Source organism: Oncorhynchus mykiss, chromosome 17 (genome assembly GCF_057628025.1).
Source record: "Oncorhynchus mykiss isolate SJ-2025 chromosome 17, ASM5762802v1, whole genome shotgun sequence".
Lineage (NCBI taxonomy): Eukaryota > Metazoa > Chordata > Actinopteri > Salmoniformes > Salmonidae > Oncorhynchus > Oncorhynchus mykiss.
In genome coordinates, this window is record NC_143038.1 from 61,015,322 (window position 1) to 61,037,257 (window position 21,936).

General features: G+C 42.3%; 1 protein-coding gene across 4 annotated transcripts in view; it reads left to right on the forward strand.

Moving 5' to 3' along the window:
• LOC110494608 (contactin-4) overlaps positions 1-21,936 on the forward strand; it is a 215,710-nt gene that overhangs the window by 73,227 nt on the left and 120,547 nt on the right. For all 4 annotated transcript variants that reach the window (XM_021569831.3, XM_021569833.3, XM_021569832.3 and 1 more), the window contains exons 3-4: positions 71-203; positions 17,538-17,713. In XM_021569831.3, coding sequence (XP_021425506.3) covers positions 71-203; positions 17,538-17,713 — 309 coding nt within the window. The remainder of the gene's footprint in view (positions 1-70; positions 204-17,537; positions 17,714-21,936) is intronic.

The following is a 21,936-nucleotide window of genomic DNA, read 5'->3' on the forward strand; positions in this document are numbered from 1 at the left end:
AAGCAGGTTTGATGTCTGAGTCTGCGTGTAAGCTGAGTGTTGTTTTGTCTTGACTGTGTGTCCCCTATAGAGAGCAGTGTCCTGCAGAGCCCAGTGTTCACCAAGCAGCCTGGCAGCATTGTGTTTCCTGTTGACTCCCAGGAAAACAACAGAGACGTGGTGTTCAGCTGTGAGGCCCAGGGAAGCCCATCTCCCCTTTATCGGTGAGTATACACTGAGTATAAGAAACATTAGGAACACCTTCCAAATAAAGAGTTGCACCCCCTTTTTGTCATCAGCCTTAATTTGAGAAGGCGTTCCACAGTGATGCTTGTCCATGTTGACTCCAATGCTTCCCACAGTTGAGTTAAGTTGGCTGGATGTCCTTTGGGTGGTGGATCATTCCTGATACACATGGGAAACTGTTCTTGAGTGTGAAAAATACAGCAGCGTTGCAGTTCTTGACACACTCAAACTGGTGCGCTTGGCACCTACTACCATACCCAGTTCAAATGCACTTAAATCTTTTTTCTTGCCCATTCGCACTCTAAATGGCATACATACACAATCCATGTCTCAAGGCTTAAAAATCATTCTTTAACCTTTTTTCTCCCCTTCATCTACACTGATTGAAGAGCATTTAACAAGTGACAATAAGGGATCATAGCTTTCACCTGGATTCAAATCAAACGTGTTTGGTCACAGGCGCCGAATACAACAGGTGTAGACTTTACATTGAAATGCTTACTTACGAGCCCATTCCCAACAGTGCAGAGTTAAAAAGTGAGACTATTTGATAAATAAAAACGGAAATAGTAACACAATAAAAACAATAATGAGGCTATATACAAGGAGTACCAGTACCGCGTCAATGTGCAGGGGTAGGAGGTAGTTGAGGTAATGGAGGTAATACAGTATGTACGTGTGTAGGTGGGTAGGGGTAAAAGTGACTAGGCAATCAGGATATATAATAAACAGAATAGCAGCAGCGTATGTGAAGTGTGTCTGTGTGTGTGTGTTTGTGTGTGAGTGTGAGTGTGAGTGTGAGTGTGAGTGTGAGTGTGAGTGTGTGTGTGTGTGTGTGTGTGTTGGCGGGTCAGTGTAGTATGTGTGAGTCTAGTGAGTGTGCATAGAGCCGGTGCAAGGGATTCAGTGCAAAACAATTAAGATAAATAGAGAGGGTCAATGTAAATTGTCTGGGTAGCCATTTGATTAACTGTTCAGCAGTCTTGTGGCTTGGGTTTAGAATATCTTTACGTGTGTTTTGGTCACAGACTTGGCAGAGAACAGTCTACGACTTGGGTGGCTGGAGTCTTTGACAATTTCTAGGGTATTCCTCGGACACCGCCTGGTATAGAGGTCCTGGATATAAGGGAGTTTGGACCCAGTAATGTACTGGGTCATACGCACTACCCTCTGTAGCACCTTGCAGTCAGATGCCGAGCAGTTGCCATACCAAACGGTGATGCAGCCAGTCAAGATGCTCTCAATGGTACAGCTGTAGAACCTTTTGAGGATCTGTGGGCCCATGACAAATCTTTTCAGCCTAATGAGGAGGAAGAGGTGTTGTTGTGTCCTCTTCATGATTGTGTTTGTGTGTTTGGACCATGATAGGTCCTTAGTGCTGTGGACACCAAGGAACTTGAAGCTCTCAACCCACTCTACTTCAGCCACGTCGATGTGAACGGGGCATGTTCAGCCCTTCGTTTCCTGCAGTCCACAATAAGGTTCTTTGTCTTGCCTACGTTGAGGAAGAAGTTGTTGTCCTGGCACACTTCCATGTCTCTGGCCTACCACTGTCATGTCATATGCAAATTTAATACAAGTGTTGGAGTCGTGTGCGGCCACGCAATCATGGGGGAACAGGGAGCACAGGAGGGGACTGAGCACGCACCCCTGAGGGGCCCCCCTGTTGAAGTTCAGCATGGCGGAAGTGTTGTTGCCTACCCTCACCAGCTGGGGGCGGCCCGTCAGGATTCTCCAGGATCCAGTTGCAGAGGGAGGTGTTGTCCCAGGGTCTTTGGATCAGGGATAAGCTTGGAAGGCACTATGGTGTCGAACGCTGAGTTGTCGTAATTGAACAGCATTCTCATGTAGGTGTTCCTTTTTTCCAGGTGGGAAAGGGCAGTGTGGAGTGCAATCTGTGGATCTGTTGCGGTATGCAAATTGGAGTGGGGTCGAGGGTTTCGGGGATGATGGTGTTGATGTGAGCCATGACCAGCCTTTCAAAGCATTTCATGGTTTCAGGTGTGAGTGCTACAGGACAGTAGTCATTTAGACAGGTTACCAGGTTACCTTGGCATTCTCAAGCTCAGGGACTATGATGGTTTGCTTGAAACATGTAGGTATTACAGTCCGGGTCAGAGAGCGATTGAAAATGTCCGTGAAGACAATTGCCAATTGGTTTGCGCATGCTCTGAGTACGCGTCCTGGTAATCTTACACACATCGGCTACGGAGTACGTGATCATACAGACGTCCAGAAGAGCTGGTCCTCTCACGCATGGTTCAATGTTGCTTGCCTCGAAGCGACAATAGAAGGCATTTAGCTCACCTGGTAGGCTCGCTTCTCTGGGCAGCTCTCGTCTGGGTTTCCCTTTGTAATCCATGATAGTTTGCAAGTCCTGCCACATCCGACGAGCATCAGAGCTGCTGAAGTAGGATTCAATCTTAGTCCTGTATTGAGGCTTTTCCTGTTTGATGGTTCATTGGAGGGTGTAGTGGGATTTGTTATAAGCGTCCGGATTAATGTCCTGCTCAATGCGGATGTTGCCTGTAATCCATGGCTTCTGGTTGGGATATGTATGTATGGTCACTGTGGGGACAACGTCATCGATGCATTTATAAATGAAGCAAGTAACTGATGTGTTAAATTCCTCAATGCCATTGGATGAATCCCGGAACATATTCCAGTCTGTGCTAGTGTTAGCAGTTGATGTTACTCTTCAATAACACAGAGCCCAAAGCATATCAAGGGGAGGAAATAGGTGTATTCTTATTCAAAGAGGACGAATCATGTGGGAAGGTAGATGTTCATGCTCCCCTGTCCTCAGTGATTCTCTCCTGAGGTTCTCTCCTGTGGTTCTCTCCACAGAACAATGGGACAAGTTGTAGTTTTTTTTACCCAGCCCTAGCCTGTGGTTGACCAATTATAATTCCTTGCAATAAAACTGGGCCAATGGCCAAAAAAACAAGTATCCAATTTCAGATTGGACCAATGAGAACATGCCACACATACGTTCAGGACTGACATTCCTAACAGATGTTGAACTGAAAACCAACTTTTTTAATTTATAATTCCCTACTGACTGTTAGTACTCTATTGACTTTTAGTACTCTTGTTCTCTCATCCTCTGCGTTGTGTATTTATCTTTGAAATATTCTTACACTAGCGAACACTCCTGTAGCTTAGTATCCACTTCATTGTACCACTTCCGTATTGAGCGCGTCACTGGTACATTCTATTTGAGTTTTTTGCTTGTAAGCAGGAATCAAGAGGATAGAGTTATGGTCCGAATGCCAAATGGGGGGCTGGGGAGAGCTTTTTATGTGTCTCTGCCTGTGGAATATCAGAGAAAAAGGATGTATTTACCCTGATTTATTTGATATTAATGGTTAACAATTAATATTTAACTAATAGTAAGACATTTCTGTCCTGCTAGTGTTTGTGTTTTTGTATGGTCTCCACTCTAGTTCTCTGCAGCTAATCTGGGCATAAGGTCACCAGAGATGGCTTAAGCTGACACATGAGTTAAAGACTGCATTACATAGACAAGAATGCATTTTACTAGGGATAGCTTACGAGTTTATAACAATCTCTCATTGTCTCAAAATCATCCTTGCAACTGGGAAACTAAGCCAAGGTAGGGTTAAGACAACAACCCCATGCAGATAAGAACAGAATGTGGTTTATGATGCTCCTTAGTCTGCATGGGAGGGGTTGAACCAACCATGACTGAGCATTGTTAGTGTCAGCTATATATAGTACTCTGCATTTGTGTAAAGGTTAGGTTACTCGGTCCAACACTCAAGGGTGTGGGGTCAACCAGCCTTATTATTGCAATAATTAATCAATATTGAATAAAGTTGATTGTTTGAAGAAATGGTAAAGTGAAATGAGAGAGAATGAATTTCAGATTTCCTGCAGTAAAATCACTGGCCACTGGGAGCGCCACCTCTGGATGAGCATTTTCTTGTTTGCTTACGGCCCTATACAGCTTGTTGAGTGCGGTCTTAGTGCCATCATTGGTTTGTGGTGGTGAATAGACAGCTATGAAAAATAGTAAATGGTGTGGTCTACAGCTTATCATGTGGTATTCAAACTCAGGTAAGCAGATTCTTGAGACTTCCTTAATATTAGAGATTGCGCACCAGCTATAGTTAATAAAGAGACACACACCAACAAATCAAATGTATTTATATAGCCCTTCTTACATCAGATGATATCTCAAAGTGCTGTACTAAAACCCCAAACAGCAAGCAATGCAGGTGTAGAAGCACGGCGGCTAGGAAAAACTCCCTAGAAAGGCCAAAACCTAGGAAGAAACCTAGAGAGGAACCAGGCTATGAGGGGTGGCCAGTACTCTTCTGGCTGTGCCGGGTGGAGATTACAACAGAACATGGCCAAGATGTTCAAATGTTCATAAATGACCAGCATGGTCAAATAATAATAATCACAGTAGTTGTCGAGGGTGCAGCAAGTCAGCACCTCAGGAGTAAATGTCAGTTGGATTTTCATAGCCGATCATTAAGAGTATCTCTACCGCTCCTGCTGTCTCTAGAGAGTTGAAAACAGCAGGTCTGGGACAGGTAGCACGTCCGGTGAACAGGTCAGGGTTCCATAGCTGCAGGCAGAACAGTTGAAACTGGAGCAGCAGCACGGCCAGGTGGACTGGGGACAGCAAGGAGTCATCATGCCAGGTAGTCCTGAGACATGGTCCTAGGGCTCAGGTCCTCCAAGAGAGAGAAAGAGAGAATTAGAGAGAGCATACTTAAATTCACTCAGGACACCAGATAGGACAGGATAAGTACTCCAGATATAACTGACCCTAGCCCCCCGACACAAACTACTGCAGCATAAATACTGGAGGCGTCAGGAGACACTGTGGCCCCATCCGATGATGCCCCCGGACAGGGCCAAACAGGCAGGATATAACCCCACCCACTTTGCCAAAGCACAGCCCCCACACCACTAGAGGGATATCTTCAACCACCAACTTACCATCCTGAGATAAGGCCGAATATAGCCCACAAAGATCTCTGCCACAGCACAACCCAGACAGGAAGATCACGTCAGAGACTCAACCCACTCAAGTGACGCACCCCTCATAGGGACAGCATGGAAGAGCACCAGTAAGCCAGTGAATCAGCCCCTGTAATAGGGTTAGAGGCAGAGATTCCCAGTGGAGAGAGGGGAACCGGCCAGGCAGAGACAGCAAGGGCGGTTCGTTGCTCCAGAGCCTTTCCGTTCACCTTCACACTCCTGGCTCAGACTACACTCAATCATATGACCCACTGAAGAGATGAGTCTTCAGTAAAGACTTAAAGGTTGAGACCGAGTCTGCATCTCTCACATGGGTAGGCAGACCATTCCATAAAAATGGAGCTCTATAGGAGAAAGCCCTGCCTCCAGCTGTTTGCTTAGAAATTCTAGGGACAATTCGGAGGCCTGCGTCTTGTGACCGTAGCAAACGTGTAGGTATGTACAGCAGGACACCATGCAGTCATGGGTGAACTGGGAGTATAGGATGGGGCTGAGCATGCAACCTTGTGTGGCCCCAGTGTTGAGGATCAGTGAGGTGGAGGTTATATTTCCTCCCTTCACCACCTGGGGGTGGCCCGTCAGGAATTCTAGGACCCAGTTGCACAGGGTGGGTTCAGACCCAGGGCCTCAAGCCTAATGAGGAGCTTGTAGGGTAATATGGTGTTGAATGCTAAGCTATAGTCAATGAACAGCATTCTTACATACAGTGGGGCAAAAAAGTATTTAGTCAGCCACCAATTGTGCAAGTTCTCCCACTTAAAAAGATGAGAGGCCTGTAATTTTCATCATAGGTACACTTCAACTATGACAGACAAAATTAGAAAAAAGAAAAATCCAGCAATTCACATTGTAGGATTTTTAATGAATTTATTTGCAAATTATGGTGGAAAATAAGTATTTGGTCACCTACAAACAAGCAAGATTTCTGGCTCTCACAGACCTGTAACTTCTTCTTTAAGAGGCTCCTCTGTCCTCCACTCATTACCTGTATTAATGGCACCTGTTTGAACTTATAATATATAAGTCTTTTACATATATAGTATAAAAGACACCTGTCCACATCCTCAAAGAGTCACACTCCAAACTCCACTATGGCCAAGACCAAAGAGCTGTCAAAGGACACCAGAAACAAAATTGTAGACCTGCACCAGGCTGGGAATACTGAATCTGCAATAGGTAAGCAGCTTGGTTTGAAGAAGTCAACTGTAGGAGCAATTATTAGGAAATGGAAGACATACAAGACCACTGATAATCTCACTTGATCTGGGGCTCCACGCAAGATCTCACCCCGTGTTGAGCAAAAATCCCAGAACGGTGAGCAAAAATCCCAGAACCACACGGGGGGACCTAGTGAATGACCTGCAGAGAGCTGGGACCAAAGTAACAAAGCCTACCGTCAGCAAGGGCATTGAAGATGAAACGTGGCTGGGTCTTTCAGCATGACAATGATCCCACACACCGCCCAGGCAATGAAGGAGTGGCTTCGTAAGAAGCATTTCAAGGTCCTGTAGTGGCCTAGCCTGTCTACAGATCTCAACCCCATAGAAAATATTTGTAGGGAGATGAAAGTCTGTGTTGCCCAGCAAAAGCCCAAAAACATCACTGATCTAGAGGAGATCTGCATGGAGGAATGGGCCAAAATACCAGCAACAGTGTGTGAAAACCTTGTGAAGACTTACAGAAAATGTTTGACCTCTGTCATTGCCAACAAAGGGTATATAACAAAGTATTGAGATAACAAAAGTTTATTTACCAAATACTTATTTTCCACCATATTTTGCTAATAAATAAATAAAAATCCTACAACATGATTTTCTGGATTTTTTTTCTCATTTTGTCTGTCATAGTTGAAGTGTACCTATGATGAAAATTACAGGCCTCATCTTTTTAAGCAGGAGAACTTGCACAATTGGTGGTTGCATAAAAACTTTTTTGCCCCACTGTAGGTATTCCTCTTGTCCAGATGGCAGTCTGCAGTGTTATGGTGATTGCATTGTCTGTGAATCTATTGGGGCAGTAAGCAAATTGAAGTGGGTCTAGAGTTGCAGGTAAGGTACAGGTGATAGGATCCTATCAGTTACCTTTGCCTTCTTGGGTACAGAAAAATGGTGGCCATCTTGAACCATATGGGGACAGCAGACTGGGATAGGAAGAGATTGAATATCCCCATAAACACACCAGCCAGCTGGTCTGCGCATGCTCTGGGGACGCGGCTAGGGATGCCGTCTGGGCATGCAGCCTTGCGAGGGTTAACACGTTTAAATGTTTTACTCACGTCGGCCACGACAAGGAGAACCCACAGTCCTTGGTAGCGGGCGAATGTGATTAGCCTGTCCAGAAGCAAGACGTCGGTCTCGGCGATGTGGCTGGTTTTGCTTTTGTTGTCCGTTGTCTGTAGCCCCTGCCACATATGTTTCATGTCTGAGCCATTGAGTTGCGACCCTACTTGTTTGATTGCCTTGCGGAGTGAATAACTACACTGTTTATATTCTGCCATATTCCCAGTCACCTTGCCATGGTTAAATGCGGTCGTTCACGCTTTCAGTGTCGCACGAATGCTACCATCTATCCACGGTTTCTGGTTAGGGTAGGTTTTAATAGTAACAATGGGTACTACATCTCCAATACACTTCCTTTTAAACTCAGTCACCGTATCTGTGTATGAGTGTAGATTATTTTCACAGGCTACCCAGAACATATCCCAGTCCACGTGAACAAAACAATCCTGAAGCGTGGATTCCGATTGGTCAAACCTGCATTGAGTAGTTTTTAGCACGGGTACTTCCTGTTTGAGTTTCTGCCTATAGGATGGGAGGAGCAAGATGGAGTCGTGGTCAGATTTGCCGAAAGGAGGGCAGGGAAGGGCCTTGATATTGATATGTTAATAGAACTTCGGCAGCCTAGTCCTCAAATTTGCTTTGTTAAAATCTCCAGCTACAATAAATGCAGCCTCATGATATTTGGTTTCCAGTTTGCATGAAGTCCAGTGAAGTTCTTTGAGGGCCGTCGTGGTATCGGCTTGAGGGGGGATGTAAACGGCTGGGGCAATGACAGAGAATTCTCTTGGGAGATAATATGGTCGGCATTTGATTGTGAGGTATTCTAGGTCAGGTGAACAAAAGGACTTCCTGTATGTTCCTAGAATTACACCATGAGTCGTTAAACATGAAACACACCCCTACGCCCTTCTGCTTCCCGGAGAGATATTTATGCCTGTCTGCGCGATGTACTGACAGTCCTGCTGGATTTTCCAACTCCAACTCCGTATCTCGAGAGAGCCATGTTTCCATGAAACAGTTTGTTCCAGGCCCCGATTTCTCTCTGGAAAGAAATCCTTGCTCTAAGCTCATCCACTTTGTTATCCAAAGACTGAACATTAGCAAGTAATATACTTTGAGCGGTGGGTGGTATGCGCGCCTCCTAAGTCTAGCCAATAGGCCTCCGCGATTGCCTCTCCTTCCGGCGATGTTTTGGGTCGGCCTCTGGAATAAATTAAATTGCTCTGGGAAGAGTGAACAAAGGATCTCCTCCAGGGAAGTCATGTTCCTAGTCGATATGCTGGTAGTTACCGCAGCTATAATATCCAATTGTTCTTCCTGGCTGTATGTAATGACAAAACATTTCCTGAGCTAATAATGTAAAAAAAAAAAGAATTGTACTAAAACTAAATACTGCAAAGTTTCCTAAGAGCTAGTCCCGATGCTCCCATCTCAGTCATCACCATGTTATCCTACATTTCCACACCACCGCAGAAGCTTCGGGCATCTTCCCAATTAAGTAGTGTAGATTTGTTGTTGGCTACTTGAAGATAACTAGGGCCTATCATTTTCAGCCACCCTCTTCCAATGCATTGTGGAAAAGTGTGCATTAAATTCTACTAGATCAGTGGTTCCTTCAAACATTCAACCTCCAGCTGTGTACCCCCTCTAGCAACAAGGTCAGCGCACTCTAAAATGTTTTTTTCCCCCATCATTGTAAGTCTCCACACACTATACAATACATTTATTAAACGTAAGTATGAGTGGGGGTTGTCGTCACAACCTGGCTCGTGAGAAGTGACAAAGAACTCTTAAAGGACGAGGGCACAAATAATAATATTATAATGAGCAATAATTTTGCTCTTTATTTAACCATCTTACATATAAAATCTTTTGTTATTTGAAAATTGTGAATAACTCACAGGTTAATGAGAAGGGTGTGCTTGAAAGGATGCACATAACTCTGCAATGTTGGCTTGTATTGGGGAGTGTCTCAGTCTTAAATCATTTTCCACACAGTCTGTGCCTGTATTTAGTTCTCATGCTAGTGGGGGCCGAGAATCCACTCTCACATAGGTACGTGGTTGCAAAGGGTGTCAGTGTCTTAACAGTGTGATTTGCCAAGGCAGGATACTCTGAGCGCAGCCCAATCCAGAAATCTGGCAGTGGCTTCTGATTAAATAACATTTTCACAGAACCTCATTGCAATTTCGATGAGGCACTCTTGTTCAGATATCGGTAAGTGGACTGGAGGCAGGGCATAAAAGGGATAACGAATCAAGTTGTTTGTGTCGTCCGTTTTGGGAAAGTACCTGCGTACTTGCGCACCCAACTCATTCAGGTGCTTCGCTATATCACATTTGACATTGTCCGTAAGCTTGATTTCATTTTCACACAAAAAAATGAAACAATATGGAAAGACCTGTGTGTTGTCCTTTTTAATGCAGACAGAGAAGAGCTCTTAATCATAGCCTCAATTTTGTCCCGCACATTGAATATAGTTGCGGAGAGTCCCTCTAATCCTAGATTCAGATAATTCAGGCGAGAAAAAACATCATCCAGAAAGGCCAGTTGTGTGAGAAACTTATCATGCAAGCAGTTAGACAAGTGAAAATGATGGTAAGTAAAGAAAACCTTAAGCTCGCCTCTCAATTTAAAAACGTGTCAATACTTTCCCCTTGATAACCAGCGCACTTCTGTATGTTGTAAAAGCGTTACATGGTCACTGCCCAGATCATTTGCAGTGTAGAAAATACACGAGTTCAGGGGCCTTGCTTTGTAACCATTTTCACTGTAGTGTCCAAAATGTATTTCAAGTTGTCAGGCATTCCCTTGGCAGCAAGAGCCTCTCGGTGGATGCTGCAGTGTGCCCAAGTGACATCGGGAGAAACTGCTTGCGCACACGTTACCACTCCACTATGTCTCTCTGTTATGGCTTTTACGCCATCAGTACAGATACCAACACATCTTGACCACCAAAGTCCGTTTGATGTCACAAAGCTGTCTGGTACTTCAAAAATATCCTCTCCTGTTGTCCTGGTTTCCAGTGGTTTGCACAAGAGGATGTCTTCCTTAATTGACTCCCCATCAACTATAAGACATATACCAGGAGCTGTGCCAGGCCCGCCAAGTCTGTAACGCATATAATTCACTGGCTTGTATGTGTAACAGTATAGCTTCCGTCCCTCACCTCACCCCAACATGGGCTCGAACCAGGGACAATCTGCATACATCGACAACCGCCAGCCTGGTGGCACCGTTACCCATCACTACACAAAAGCCGCGGCCCTTGCCGAGCAAGGGGAACTACTTCAAGGTCTCAGAGCGAGTGACGTCACCTATTGAAACACTATTAGCGTGCACCCCGCTAACTAGCTAGCCATTTCAGACCGGTTTTGACCTCCTTTTCCGCAGCAACCAGTGATCCAAGTCAACAGCAGCAATGTAACAGTATAGCTTCCGCCTCTCTCCTCGCCCCTACCTGGGCTCGAAACAGGGACCGTCTGCTCACATCAACAACTGCCTCCCACAAAGTATCGTTTTGTACCCATTGCTCCACAAAAGTTTGCTGCCCTTGCGGAGCAAGGGGAACAACTACTTCAAGGTCTCAGAGTGAGTGACGTCACTGATTGAACCGCTATTAGCGCACACCCCACTAACTAGCTAGCCATTTCACACCGGTTACATATGCAAAGCAGTAATTGTTTCAAAACATCTCCTTCCATGTCACTGATGCGTTGTGAAAGTGTTCGATGAAGACATTGTCTGTATAGTTTTTTTGGCCTTTTACCCCAGCATTGTCCCAGCCATATCTGCTGCAGCAGGAAGAATTAAGTCCTCCACAATAGCATGGGGCTTGCCTGTCCTAGCCACTCAGTAGCTCACCATATAAGATCCTTCTAGCACCTCATTATTAATGGTATCTGTTGCTTTTATACATGTCTGACTACTCAAAAGTTGTTTTAATTCTCGCTCAAAAAAATCCTGTGGCTTATTTTTCAAATTGGCATGTTTTGTTTCTAAATGTCTGCTCAAGAGTGAAGGTTATTGCGTTTTAAGATAGTACTTTTGTACATATAACACACGCTGGCTGAGAAAAGGCACTACTCCCAATATAAGTGAACCCCAAATCAATGTAGTTCTCATGTCTTTTGTTCGGTGCTTTCCCGGGTAAGGTGGCTGTAGCTCTTCAGCTGCATCAGATTCACAAGTGTCAGTGTCCATCCTAGCTGGGCTAACAACAAATGTAGAATTACTGATGCTAGCATTGGATGTGCTCGTGGAAGCAGAACAGCTTGTGTCATCGACAGGTGCAGCTGTAATACTGCTGGTAGTAGCAGTACTACCAGTAGAGCTGGTATGTGTCTCAATGGCCTTATTTTTTACCATTTATACATTTGAATGAGCAACGGAATGAGCAGCAGCTACGTTTGGCCACTTACGGACCGCTACCTGTATTTGACGTGTTGTTATTTCGCTGAACACTAGATGGTTTAGTTTTATTTTTGGCAGTGAAATGAGGCTACTCAGGCAGAAAAAATCTCATCCAAGTGTATAGCCCCATTGGAAAATATAAATGGACTGTTTGAAAATGTGACAAAAAGAAAATGTATAGCACCTTTTGGAAAAAATAAATAAAACATTTTTATTTGGCGTACCCTGATCGATGGCATTGCGCCACTTCCCGAAATCAACAAATAATGGGAAACAATGCAATCATGCATGACGCATTCTCATCATGTGAAAATAAATGTTAATAGTACACGAAATTTTGAAAATCGAGTAGGGTTTAAATGCCAGGATGTTATACTCATTTAGGATCTTCATCTAGTACAGGTATTCCCAAATTGGGGTACGCCACATCCCTACTGTGTATCTAATTGGTCAGCTGTCGTCAAAGCCGAAATGAGGAAGATATCCAGGCATTTAAAGTATACTTGATTTTCCAAATGTCGAACACTATTAACTATTTTTTTGTAGACCCAAACGGCATACCATTTAGGATGCAAGTGTGGATATTCAGACATGGCCAGTGTCTCTTTTCCTCTCTCTGCACGGTTCATTAGTCTATCGAAAATGTTGTGTGTTGTATCTCTGGCAACTACAAGGTTCAAATCAATCATGTTTGCTCAATGAAATTGCTGGGGTGAGATTTAGAAGGATTGGTACATTTAACACTTGGGATTGAGCCAGTTTAAAGGATGACCTAATCAGCTGTTTCCTGTCAAGGTCGCTATACAGTCCTGTCAGAGCACAGAGCCTGGCCCTGGATGGGCTGCCTGCCTGCCTTCTAAGACGATCTTCCTGAGGGAAGCTGCAGACTAAATCATCTTCAAAGTTCATTAACTGCACATCACACAATCGTATACTGTGACAGGCTGACCTCAGAGGTTGCGCATTAAATGTGGCTCATCCTCTTATATGCTTTAAAACTGTCTGTCCCTACAAGCATAAAGCTTAAAACAGAGTATTTACTCTGGATAAAAGAGTCTTTGTTCTGTGGCACTGGGTCTATTTGGTTTTCCCAAAACTGAAAGCACCAGGCGGAAGGCTAAAGGAAAGGAACAGACCGTGTAACATTCTACAAACTCATAAGCCAGATGGCATGATATTATGCCACTGTATGGACGGCCTACTGGGACATGATTGCATAAAGCATGTGCTTAACAGAGCTGCTAAAACCAGTGTCCTCCTCTAGAATGATTAATAGTCTATTAGATTATTAGATTATCTGCAACATGTACTTGGTTTAATTTATTGCTCAATGTATAATAGCCATGATATTAGCCGACTCAATTCAATACAACAGTCATTGTCAGGTCAATATCTAGTGGCAAGACAATGGATTTTCATCTTAGTATGTTGACCTAACTCACTTATTCCTTCCCTCAGAAAGCTCCTTGTGCAGCTTAATACTCCGATGTTGACCTAAAGGGAAGTGGTGTTTTTTTGTTCTCAGTATTACCATATCAGTCAAAGCTCTGTCTTCGCTCATCCAGAACTTGCAGGAATGTGATATTCAATATTGGCTCTATTGAATCACTCTGTTGAAGAATAATAACAACTTTGAATAGGCAGACTGCTTTCATTTTTAATGGAATAACATTTTTTTCTAACACAGAAACAGCCTGGTATGCGAGCTGATGAGGACCACTTCTCTGAGATAACAGATCATGTTAGAGGCTCTTCTCATTTTATCAATTGCAGCTTCTCTTTCTGAAAGCATGAGTAGTTAGAGTAGACTCACTACTGTGCAGTAAAATATTGATGTTTTTGTTTCTTGCATTGGAAGTAAGCGAATAGCTTGAGTTGCCTTATGAGACGGTCGGTGAGGACCTTTACCATACTGTAGTGTAGAGTAATGAGGCACTGGAGACCAGACTTCTGTACGTTGTGTAAGGCTAGTTTGGAGTAGGCATGGTGATGTATCACTGAACTATTATATATCTAGTGTCTACAGTACCAGCTTGTAAAGTAGTTAAAGAGGTTGTTTGTACGCGGTGCGACCCCCATAAGCACTATGTATTTAAAGGCATATTGTATTCTGTGAGAACAAAGCCACCGTGAACTGTTTGTAATCATATATTTTTAGTTTGAACTACATGTTCCCTTTTGCTTAAGGAATGATGTTTAGCCTCTACTCTATTCCAGTCATAATTGCCATAGCACAAGAACACCATGTATGGATCTGAGTTATTCTTCCCTCTCTCTAATGAAGCCCTGGGAGAGAACCCTCAGTCCCAGTTTCTATTCAAATGCTTGATATGGTTGGTAGTTGTCTAAATGGTAGATGAAAGAGAACAAAGATGTAATGTCTTTTGCTTTTAACCTGTCATTAACCTTTTACACTTGTCACTTTATTATTATGCCTTCTCTAAGGTGAATCGTACAATGAAACACCTTAGATCTAGTCAAGCAGAGCTACACCAACCTGATAAAGATATTCTCACGAATGCTTTGACAAAGTCACCCTATTTGTTGAGCTGTTTAGAATCCATAAAGACAATCAATTAAAATCCTTACTCCAAATAATCAGCAATTAATTGCTCTGGACCCTAATCATGGTTTGCGTCGTCCATATCACAATGAAGTGCTTAAAAACTATCATGCTTTATAGGGTTGAATATTTTCCTGGTATTTTACAAATGTCCCTTCCCGAGAATAAATAACTCCTCCCGGGTAACCCGCTATTTTCCGCCAAAACCAGAATTGTCGTTCAAAAGCATTATAAAGTATATAAAATAGGTCTTTGTCTGGATTAGATTAGAGCTTTGATCAAAAATTCAAGCCTGATGCTACTTGAGTCTGATGAGCCATACATTAAATACATTTTATGAGCCCCAAAGACATTTCATGAACCCAAGCCCCAAAAAGTCCAAATGATTGTGCCATTATCCAATACATTTGATAGGCAACTCAACATTACACATGACAACAAAAAAATTCATACAATCCCATAGATGTAGCTAGCTATGTGCTCTCTTGGGTAAATACATTAAACTAGCTTCAGTAGGCTAATCTTTGAGTGTGAACTGAATTACACTATTATATGGATTGGATTTATGAACATCGTTCAAATCATGATAAAGCAGTGAGAGACCATGCAGCCTACAAAGTTACAAGTATTGCCTAGCGAATTAGATTTTAATGTTGAAATATAATAGGGCCTATTTGTATAATTAGTAGGTGGGACGCATATATACATTTCATAATGTTTCCCCTAATTTTATTAGCCTACCGGAACTTTCTATTGTTGGGTCATGTCTTCCTCGCGTTCAAGAATTAAATTAAATACATTTTGTTGTCCTAATCTTCATCATTCTAATGAAATCCTTGAATAATATAGGACTAGAATTAAATGCAGAAGGTTTTCACTTCTCTTCACAGAGATTGAATGGTTATGCATCTGAATAAATAACTGCTATAGCCTACCGTGCGTTTGCTCTTTAATTTATTTAACCTTTATTTCAAACTACCCGTGAGTTCTATTGGCTGCTGTATTTAACGTTACGCAAACAAGACCTTAAATCCCTCTTCGAATAGTCTATTGGCATAAGAAATGCCCAAAACATTATGTCCAGCAAGCTGGCTTTTCCTGCATGGGACACCAAGAGCTAAGGAGCATTTTTTAAGGAAAAGCTAGAAGAGCACAGGTGCGTACATATTGCACAAGAGACAGAGGCTATAAGCCATCATTAATTAGCTAAATATAAGTTGTTACGAATCCCTTTTGGCCCGACAGTCTGGGGGGGGGGGGTGTATGGTAACGAGACCCGTAACATAACTCATAGTGAAAAAGAGTGAGAACAAAATAACCACAGAAAAATAAATTACCAGCAAACACTTGTGGTTCATTTGAAAACACACGGTAATTGGGGGGGGGGGGGGGGGGCAGGAAAAGGCACTGAGCTGGACCCAAGGAAAGAAATAAGGATCCAAAAACATACCTAAACTAGCCTACTTCACCAACAGCTAACTAACCAAAAATACAGTGGGTGGTACGCCCAGTTCTAACTAGTGTTTTTATACAAAGTATTCCTACGGGTAATGTTTGCCCATGGACAACTTATCTTGGTACCCCCTTTTCCCACCGTCAAACAAACACCATAGCAAAACCAATACTCACACATGTAGTTGCAAAAACCAAACAAGAGCTCTACAGACAGATGGCATTGACAGAGAGATTGCACTCTAGAGCAAACAACAGACAGGGTTTTTAAACCAAGGGAAAGGGAATGTGATAGGGTAATGGAAACAGGAGGAGGTGTGTCTTCTGATTAGCGACTGATTGATGACTGATTGGGGAATGATGAATGCCACCTGTGAGGGGAGAAGGAGAGAAAATAAATACACACACAGGATACACACACAGGATACCTGTATCCGTAACAAAGTCTAATACTGCATTGAATATATTACCTGAAAGAGGTAGACTAGTACATCTATATAGGGCTTTATATCAATCTAGAACATGATTATCTATTTTGGATGCAATTGGAATTGAGTTGATGGAGAGAGAAAAAGACTGCGAGAGAGTTCTCGCACGTGCTGGTTTAAAGCAACAATATTTGAGTCATAGGCTGTTTTAAAACTCTGGAGCTGCAATAAAAAAATATCTTTACAATTAAAAATAAAAGCCAGATGGAGATGGGTAAATTTGGTCTTTATATTACTGTAGCTATGCTGCAACAAATTTAGGCCTATCTGTCACAAGAAAAATGATGATGATGATGATGATGAGATGATACTGTAGGTCTACATGGATTGTGAACTGCACTCCATACTGAGATAGGCTGTCTGTCCCCACCCTTCAGAGGCCGTAGATAAGCCAGATTTAGACACTGCACATTATTTCACAGTTCCATTTCACGCCATGCTATTCATATAAACAATTTATTATCATTTACCGGTTTCTCTGAGTTATTTATCCCTGGAAAAGGGAGTGGTTTTGGGTGGTAAATCCAGGTAAATCTCGGTAACCGGGTTCCCGCCATTCAACCCTAATGCTTACTCATCTGTGAAATTTAGTTTGGTATCGTAACCACCTTTCTGCTCTATGTGGAGGGATTGAGGAATCTGCTGCCTTCATAAGTGAATTATATCATTCACTGATCACCTCTAACACCAATTATAATCTCATAGCCTGGTGTAGAATGCAAAAGTGCAGAATGCAGTGTGCTAGCTATTATTTGTATTTGTTGCAGCGTAATGATTAATCTGCATATTTATGCTGTTTGACTTGGTGTCTAGCAAGATGGATGGCCACAGAGGCTGTGTATTCTTGGTGAGTGAGGTATTTTCTGCTCTGTGTTGTGCCGGCCGTCAGTGTAGTTCACTACTTAGATTAACGCTATGCTGTGGGGCATGGTTTGAGGGCTCTCTTGATCCTTTACTACTCAAATTAAGGTAAAATCAGCATTTGCCTTCTTTGAGGTTTTTGTCAGAATCTCATATTTCCATAAAGGTACAGTACTTGATCTACAATAGATTGAAGTTAATAGTGGATCTGGATCTGACTGCTTTTCATTTTGTTTTTAGGTGGAAACTGAATGGCACCGCGGTCACTCCCAAATCAGGCTCACACTATAGCCTGTCTGGAGGCAACCTCCGAATCAGCCATTTAAACAAAGACCAAGATGCTGGAACATATCAGTGCCTCGCCTCCAACTCTTTTGGGACCATCGTGAGCCGAGAGGCCAGTCTAACCTTTGCATGTAAGTCACTAACTATATTTTATTCCCTCTCTGATCATACTGTACTAGCCAGCAGTGTGAAGGCATGTGACAGAAAAGATATGTCAGTGGGACTTGTCATAGTGTCTTGTGTCCCGTCTGATAAAGCAATCAACATGGAAGCGTCTCCTTGGGGAGCAGCATTTGCCAGTGCTGTGACTCCACACTCAGGATCTTAATCCTGATAGAGCCAATACATGAAACTCCAACTCCAACTCCAACGCATCAAAATACCTCTTCATCACTTTCCTCAAGGTTCAACTCAAAATAAATAACGATAAATGACTACACTACCACATACTGTCTTTATAGTACAGGACATACTTTCAAAGATGTTCAGTTAAAGTATATTGAGCAAACATAATGTCATAGTGAGTACAAAAACCGAACAGAAATCATCTTCTCTCAGCATGTGAAAGTAATGGGAATAGAAGAATAAGATAAAGATAAGATAAAGCAGTATATATTTATATTAGTCTTTTTTTTGGACATTATAACTGACAGAACTGAGTAGAAGAGGATAAATGGTCCCATGTGGTTGTTGGTGGAGCATGGAACTTGCAACACCAAGGGTTGTGGGTTTGATTCCCATGTGGGACTAGTACGAAAATGTATGCACTCACTACAGCAAGTCACTCTGGATGCGAATGTCTGCTAAATGATTCAAATGTGAATAAAGATAGCAGAATTTCTGCACATAACTGACAGACTACGGTCTCAATTTAGCTGTTTTCCTTTTGAGTAAAAGGAAGTCAATACTCCTTGCTGCTTCTCCAGTTATTGGACATCCTAAAATGACGACATGGACAGTGAAGTGAATGATGGCTTCTTCAGATTCAGTTCTGATGCCCCACGGTGGGAACAAGGCCGCCCCATCCCTCACAGGCCATTTATTTTGTCCCACTGGCTGGGCCCAGTCTCACTCCGGAGCAAGAGTAATCCGATTCTGTAGGGAACTCCACTGTCACTATAAGGCGAAACAGTGACAGTTCCATCAATTTTCCGGGCCTGACCTTAAAGTCTTGGGATGTTGTCACATAGTAAGGACCTGCATCTGTGACTGTCATCTGTCTTCTTTATTACTCTTGGTATAGCTTAAATAACTCCACATGATGATTGAATGGTGAGGGTTCAAGACAATACTTTAAAGGGCAGTTGATATTATTAGAGAGTGTATCTTGCAATTTGTTAGAATATGTGGTTCATGTCAACATTGAAAGATTTGATTGTAAAATTAGAGCAGAAAGCATTGATACATTAAATTAATTCCATTGGAGAAGAGGACATTTAATACACTGTTTATTGATCTCATGAATACTTTAGATATGAGTGATTATTGATGGATTTGGCCCTGTTATGCCTGCAGGCCAAATATACTATACATCATATTAATAATCCATTTCTTACCTGTTTCCATGTTGTCTGTTCTTGACCTTGAAAATGGTTTTATGTTGATTCAGATTCAATCTTTGAATGGTATTTCACAGTGAAATTTGAACCATCTTTTCACTGTAACATGCATACAATATTTAATGCTCTTAAGTGGTGCAGCCCAGTTCAGCTCAATCAATAATACATTCTGTCAGCTCTTAAAATAATGGTCTTAAAATACATTCGATGGCAGTATGCATCAATCAATACCATCTTCTTCCAGAGAAGCGTAATGAAAGTTGGCTATTAATGTGTTTGAAAATGTTCTCTGTGATGAATTTGCTGGAGCTTGACCTCGTAGAGTTGAGATAATACACCGAACAAAAATATAAACACAACATGCAACAATTTCAAAGATTTTACTGAGTTACAGTTCATATCAGGAAATCAGTCAATTTAAATGAATTCATTAGGCCCTAATCTATGGATTTCACTTTACTGACAATACAGATATGCATCTATTGGCCACAGATACCTTTAAAAAAAGCTAGGCGCGTGGATCAGAAATCATGTGGTGTGACCACCATTTGCCTCATGCAGCGCAGCAGATCTCCTTCTCATGAAGTTGATCAGGTTGTTGATTGTGGCGTGTGGAATGTTGTCCCACTCCTCTTCAATGGCTGGGGGAAGTTGCTGGATATTGGCGTGTACTGGAACACGCTGTTGTACACATTGATCCAGAGCATCCCTAACATGCTCAATGGGTGACATGTCCGGTGAGTATGCAGGCCATGGAAGGACTGGGACATTTTCAGCTTCCAGGAATTGTGTACAAATCCTTTCGACATGGGGCCGTGCATTGTCATGCTGAAACATTAGGTGAGTGTGCCGATGAATGGCACAACGAATAGCCTCATGATCTCATCACAGTATCTCTGTGCATTCAAAATGCCATCGATAAAATGCAATTGTTTTCGTAGTCCGTAGCTTATGCCTGCTCTGTTCACAATGTTGGCATCAGCAAAATGCTCACCCATGTGACACCATACACGCTGTGTGCCATCTGCCCGGTACAGATGAAACCGGGATTCATCTGTGAAGAGAAGACTTCTCCAGTGTGCCAGTGTCCATCAAAGGTAAGCATTTGCCCACAAAAGTTGTTTATGACGCCGAACTGCAGTCAGGTCAAGGCCCTGGTGGGGACGACGAGCACAGAGATGAACTTTCGTGAGACGGTTTCTAACAGTTTGTGCATAAATTCTTAGTTTGTACCAATAGTTTCATCAGCTGTCTGGGTGGCTGGTCTCAGATGATCCCACAGGTGAAGAAGTCGGACGTGGACATCCTGGGATGGAGTGGTTTCACATGGTCTGCGGTTGTGAGGCCTGGTTGGACGTACTGCCAAATTCTCTCAACAATGTTGGTGAAGGCTTATGGTAGAGAAATGAACTGCACATTTTAGTGTAATTTTATATTAACCAGCACAAGGTGCACCTGTGTAAGGATAATGCTGTTTTATCAGCTTCTTGATATGCCACACCTGTCAGGTGAATGGATTATCCAGGAAAATGAGAAATGCTTGCACAACATTTGATAGAAATAAGCTTTTTGTGCGTACATGGAACATTTCTGGGATATTTTATTTCAGCTCATGAACATGGGTCCAACTCTTTACATGTTGCGATTATATTTTTGTTCAGTGTAAAAAGGATTAAAAAACAGTGAACATCAAATGGTCCCAAAGTACTTTAAGGAGATATGATTTTCTCTGCCTTTCCTCTTGAATTGGCTTGCTTTAATTGCATAGATACCGAAAGCCTTTTCAGTAAGATCCGTAGGAAATAGATAATTGTCATAATGGATGCGCTGATGCTGTCTGAAGAACAAGCTCGGCCTCCTATTTCAGTAATTGGGTTCTGGGTATAGAAAGTATTTTTTTATTGAAATAGGCATTGATAGTAAAACTGATGCATAGTGTCTTAATCGTGTGTACTGTGATTTAATTTTGCAATACTTTGTTGGTGTTGTGATACATTTCCTTGGGTTTATCAAGGTCTCAATGGCTAAAAGTACAAATATTTTAAGAATGTCAAGAATTAATAGATAAGAAAGATTTTCTACATTATTTATAAATTAATATCAATCTCTCAAACTCTGTACTGTATATCATGTCCATGTCACCCGGCCCCTTTCAACACTGGATAGTTATTCTCCCTCTAGCACTCCTTTTCCATTTGGTACAACAACTGTCATGTTTATTTCATTCTGTCTCAATATTCATGGGATTTGTCATTTATTCCTCACAACCTCTCACTCTCAGGATAGACTTGTCCTGGTTGATGTAATGTTCAATCTGTTTGCTCTGTGGATACAAATCCTCTGATGTTGGAACTGTTGCTCACTTTAGTTTATACTGATGGCTAGTTTTCCATCTGCTCATTTCCCTGTCTATGAACTTGAAGTGACAGTGGGGACAGGGGAAGAGCTGTCAGAAATAAATGGAATATCTTATACGACGGGCTGCCTACGGATCAAGTCCCTCCCCCCCAAAAAATAAAATAATAATAATAATTTTAGGAACTCAGTCGGAACTCAGTTAGAATGGTAGAATACAGAATATGCAATTTTGACATTTGGTTGTGCATCAGCAGTTTTCTCTCAATTATTATGTCAGTCACTGAGAGTCACTCAATTAGCCTATGTCAACTACCATTTTTTAGATTGGTAAGTTAGTCTAGCCAGCTATCTAAACTTGTAGTAGTCATGGTCGAATTACCAAATGGGTGGTACACCATTGATTTTATTAGTGACTCACTCAAATATCAAATGAAAAT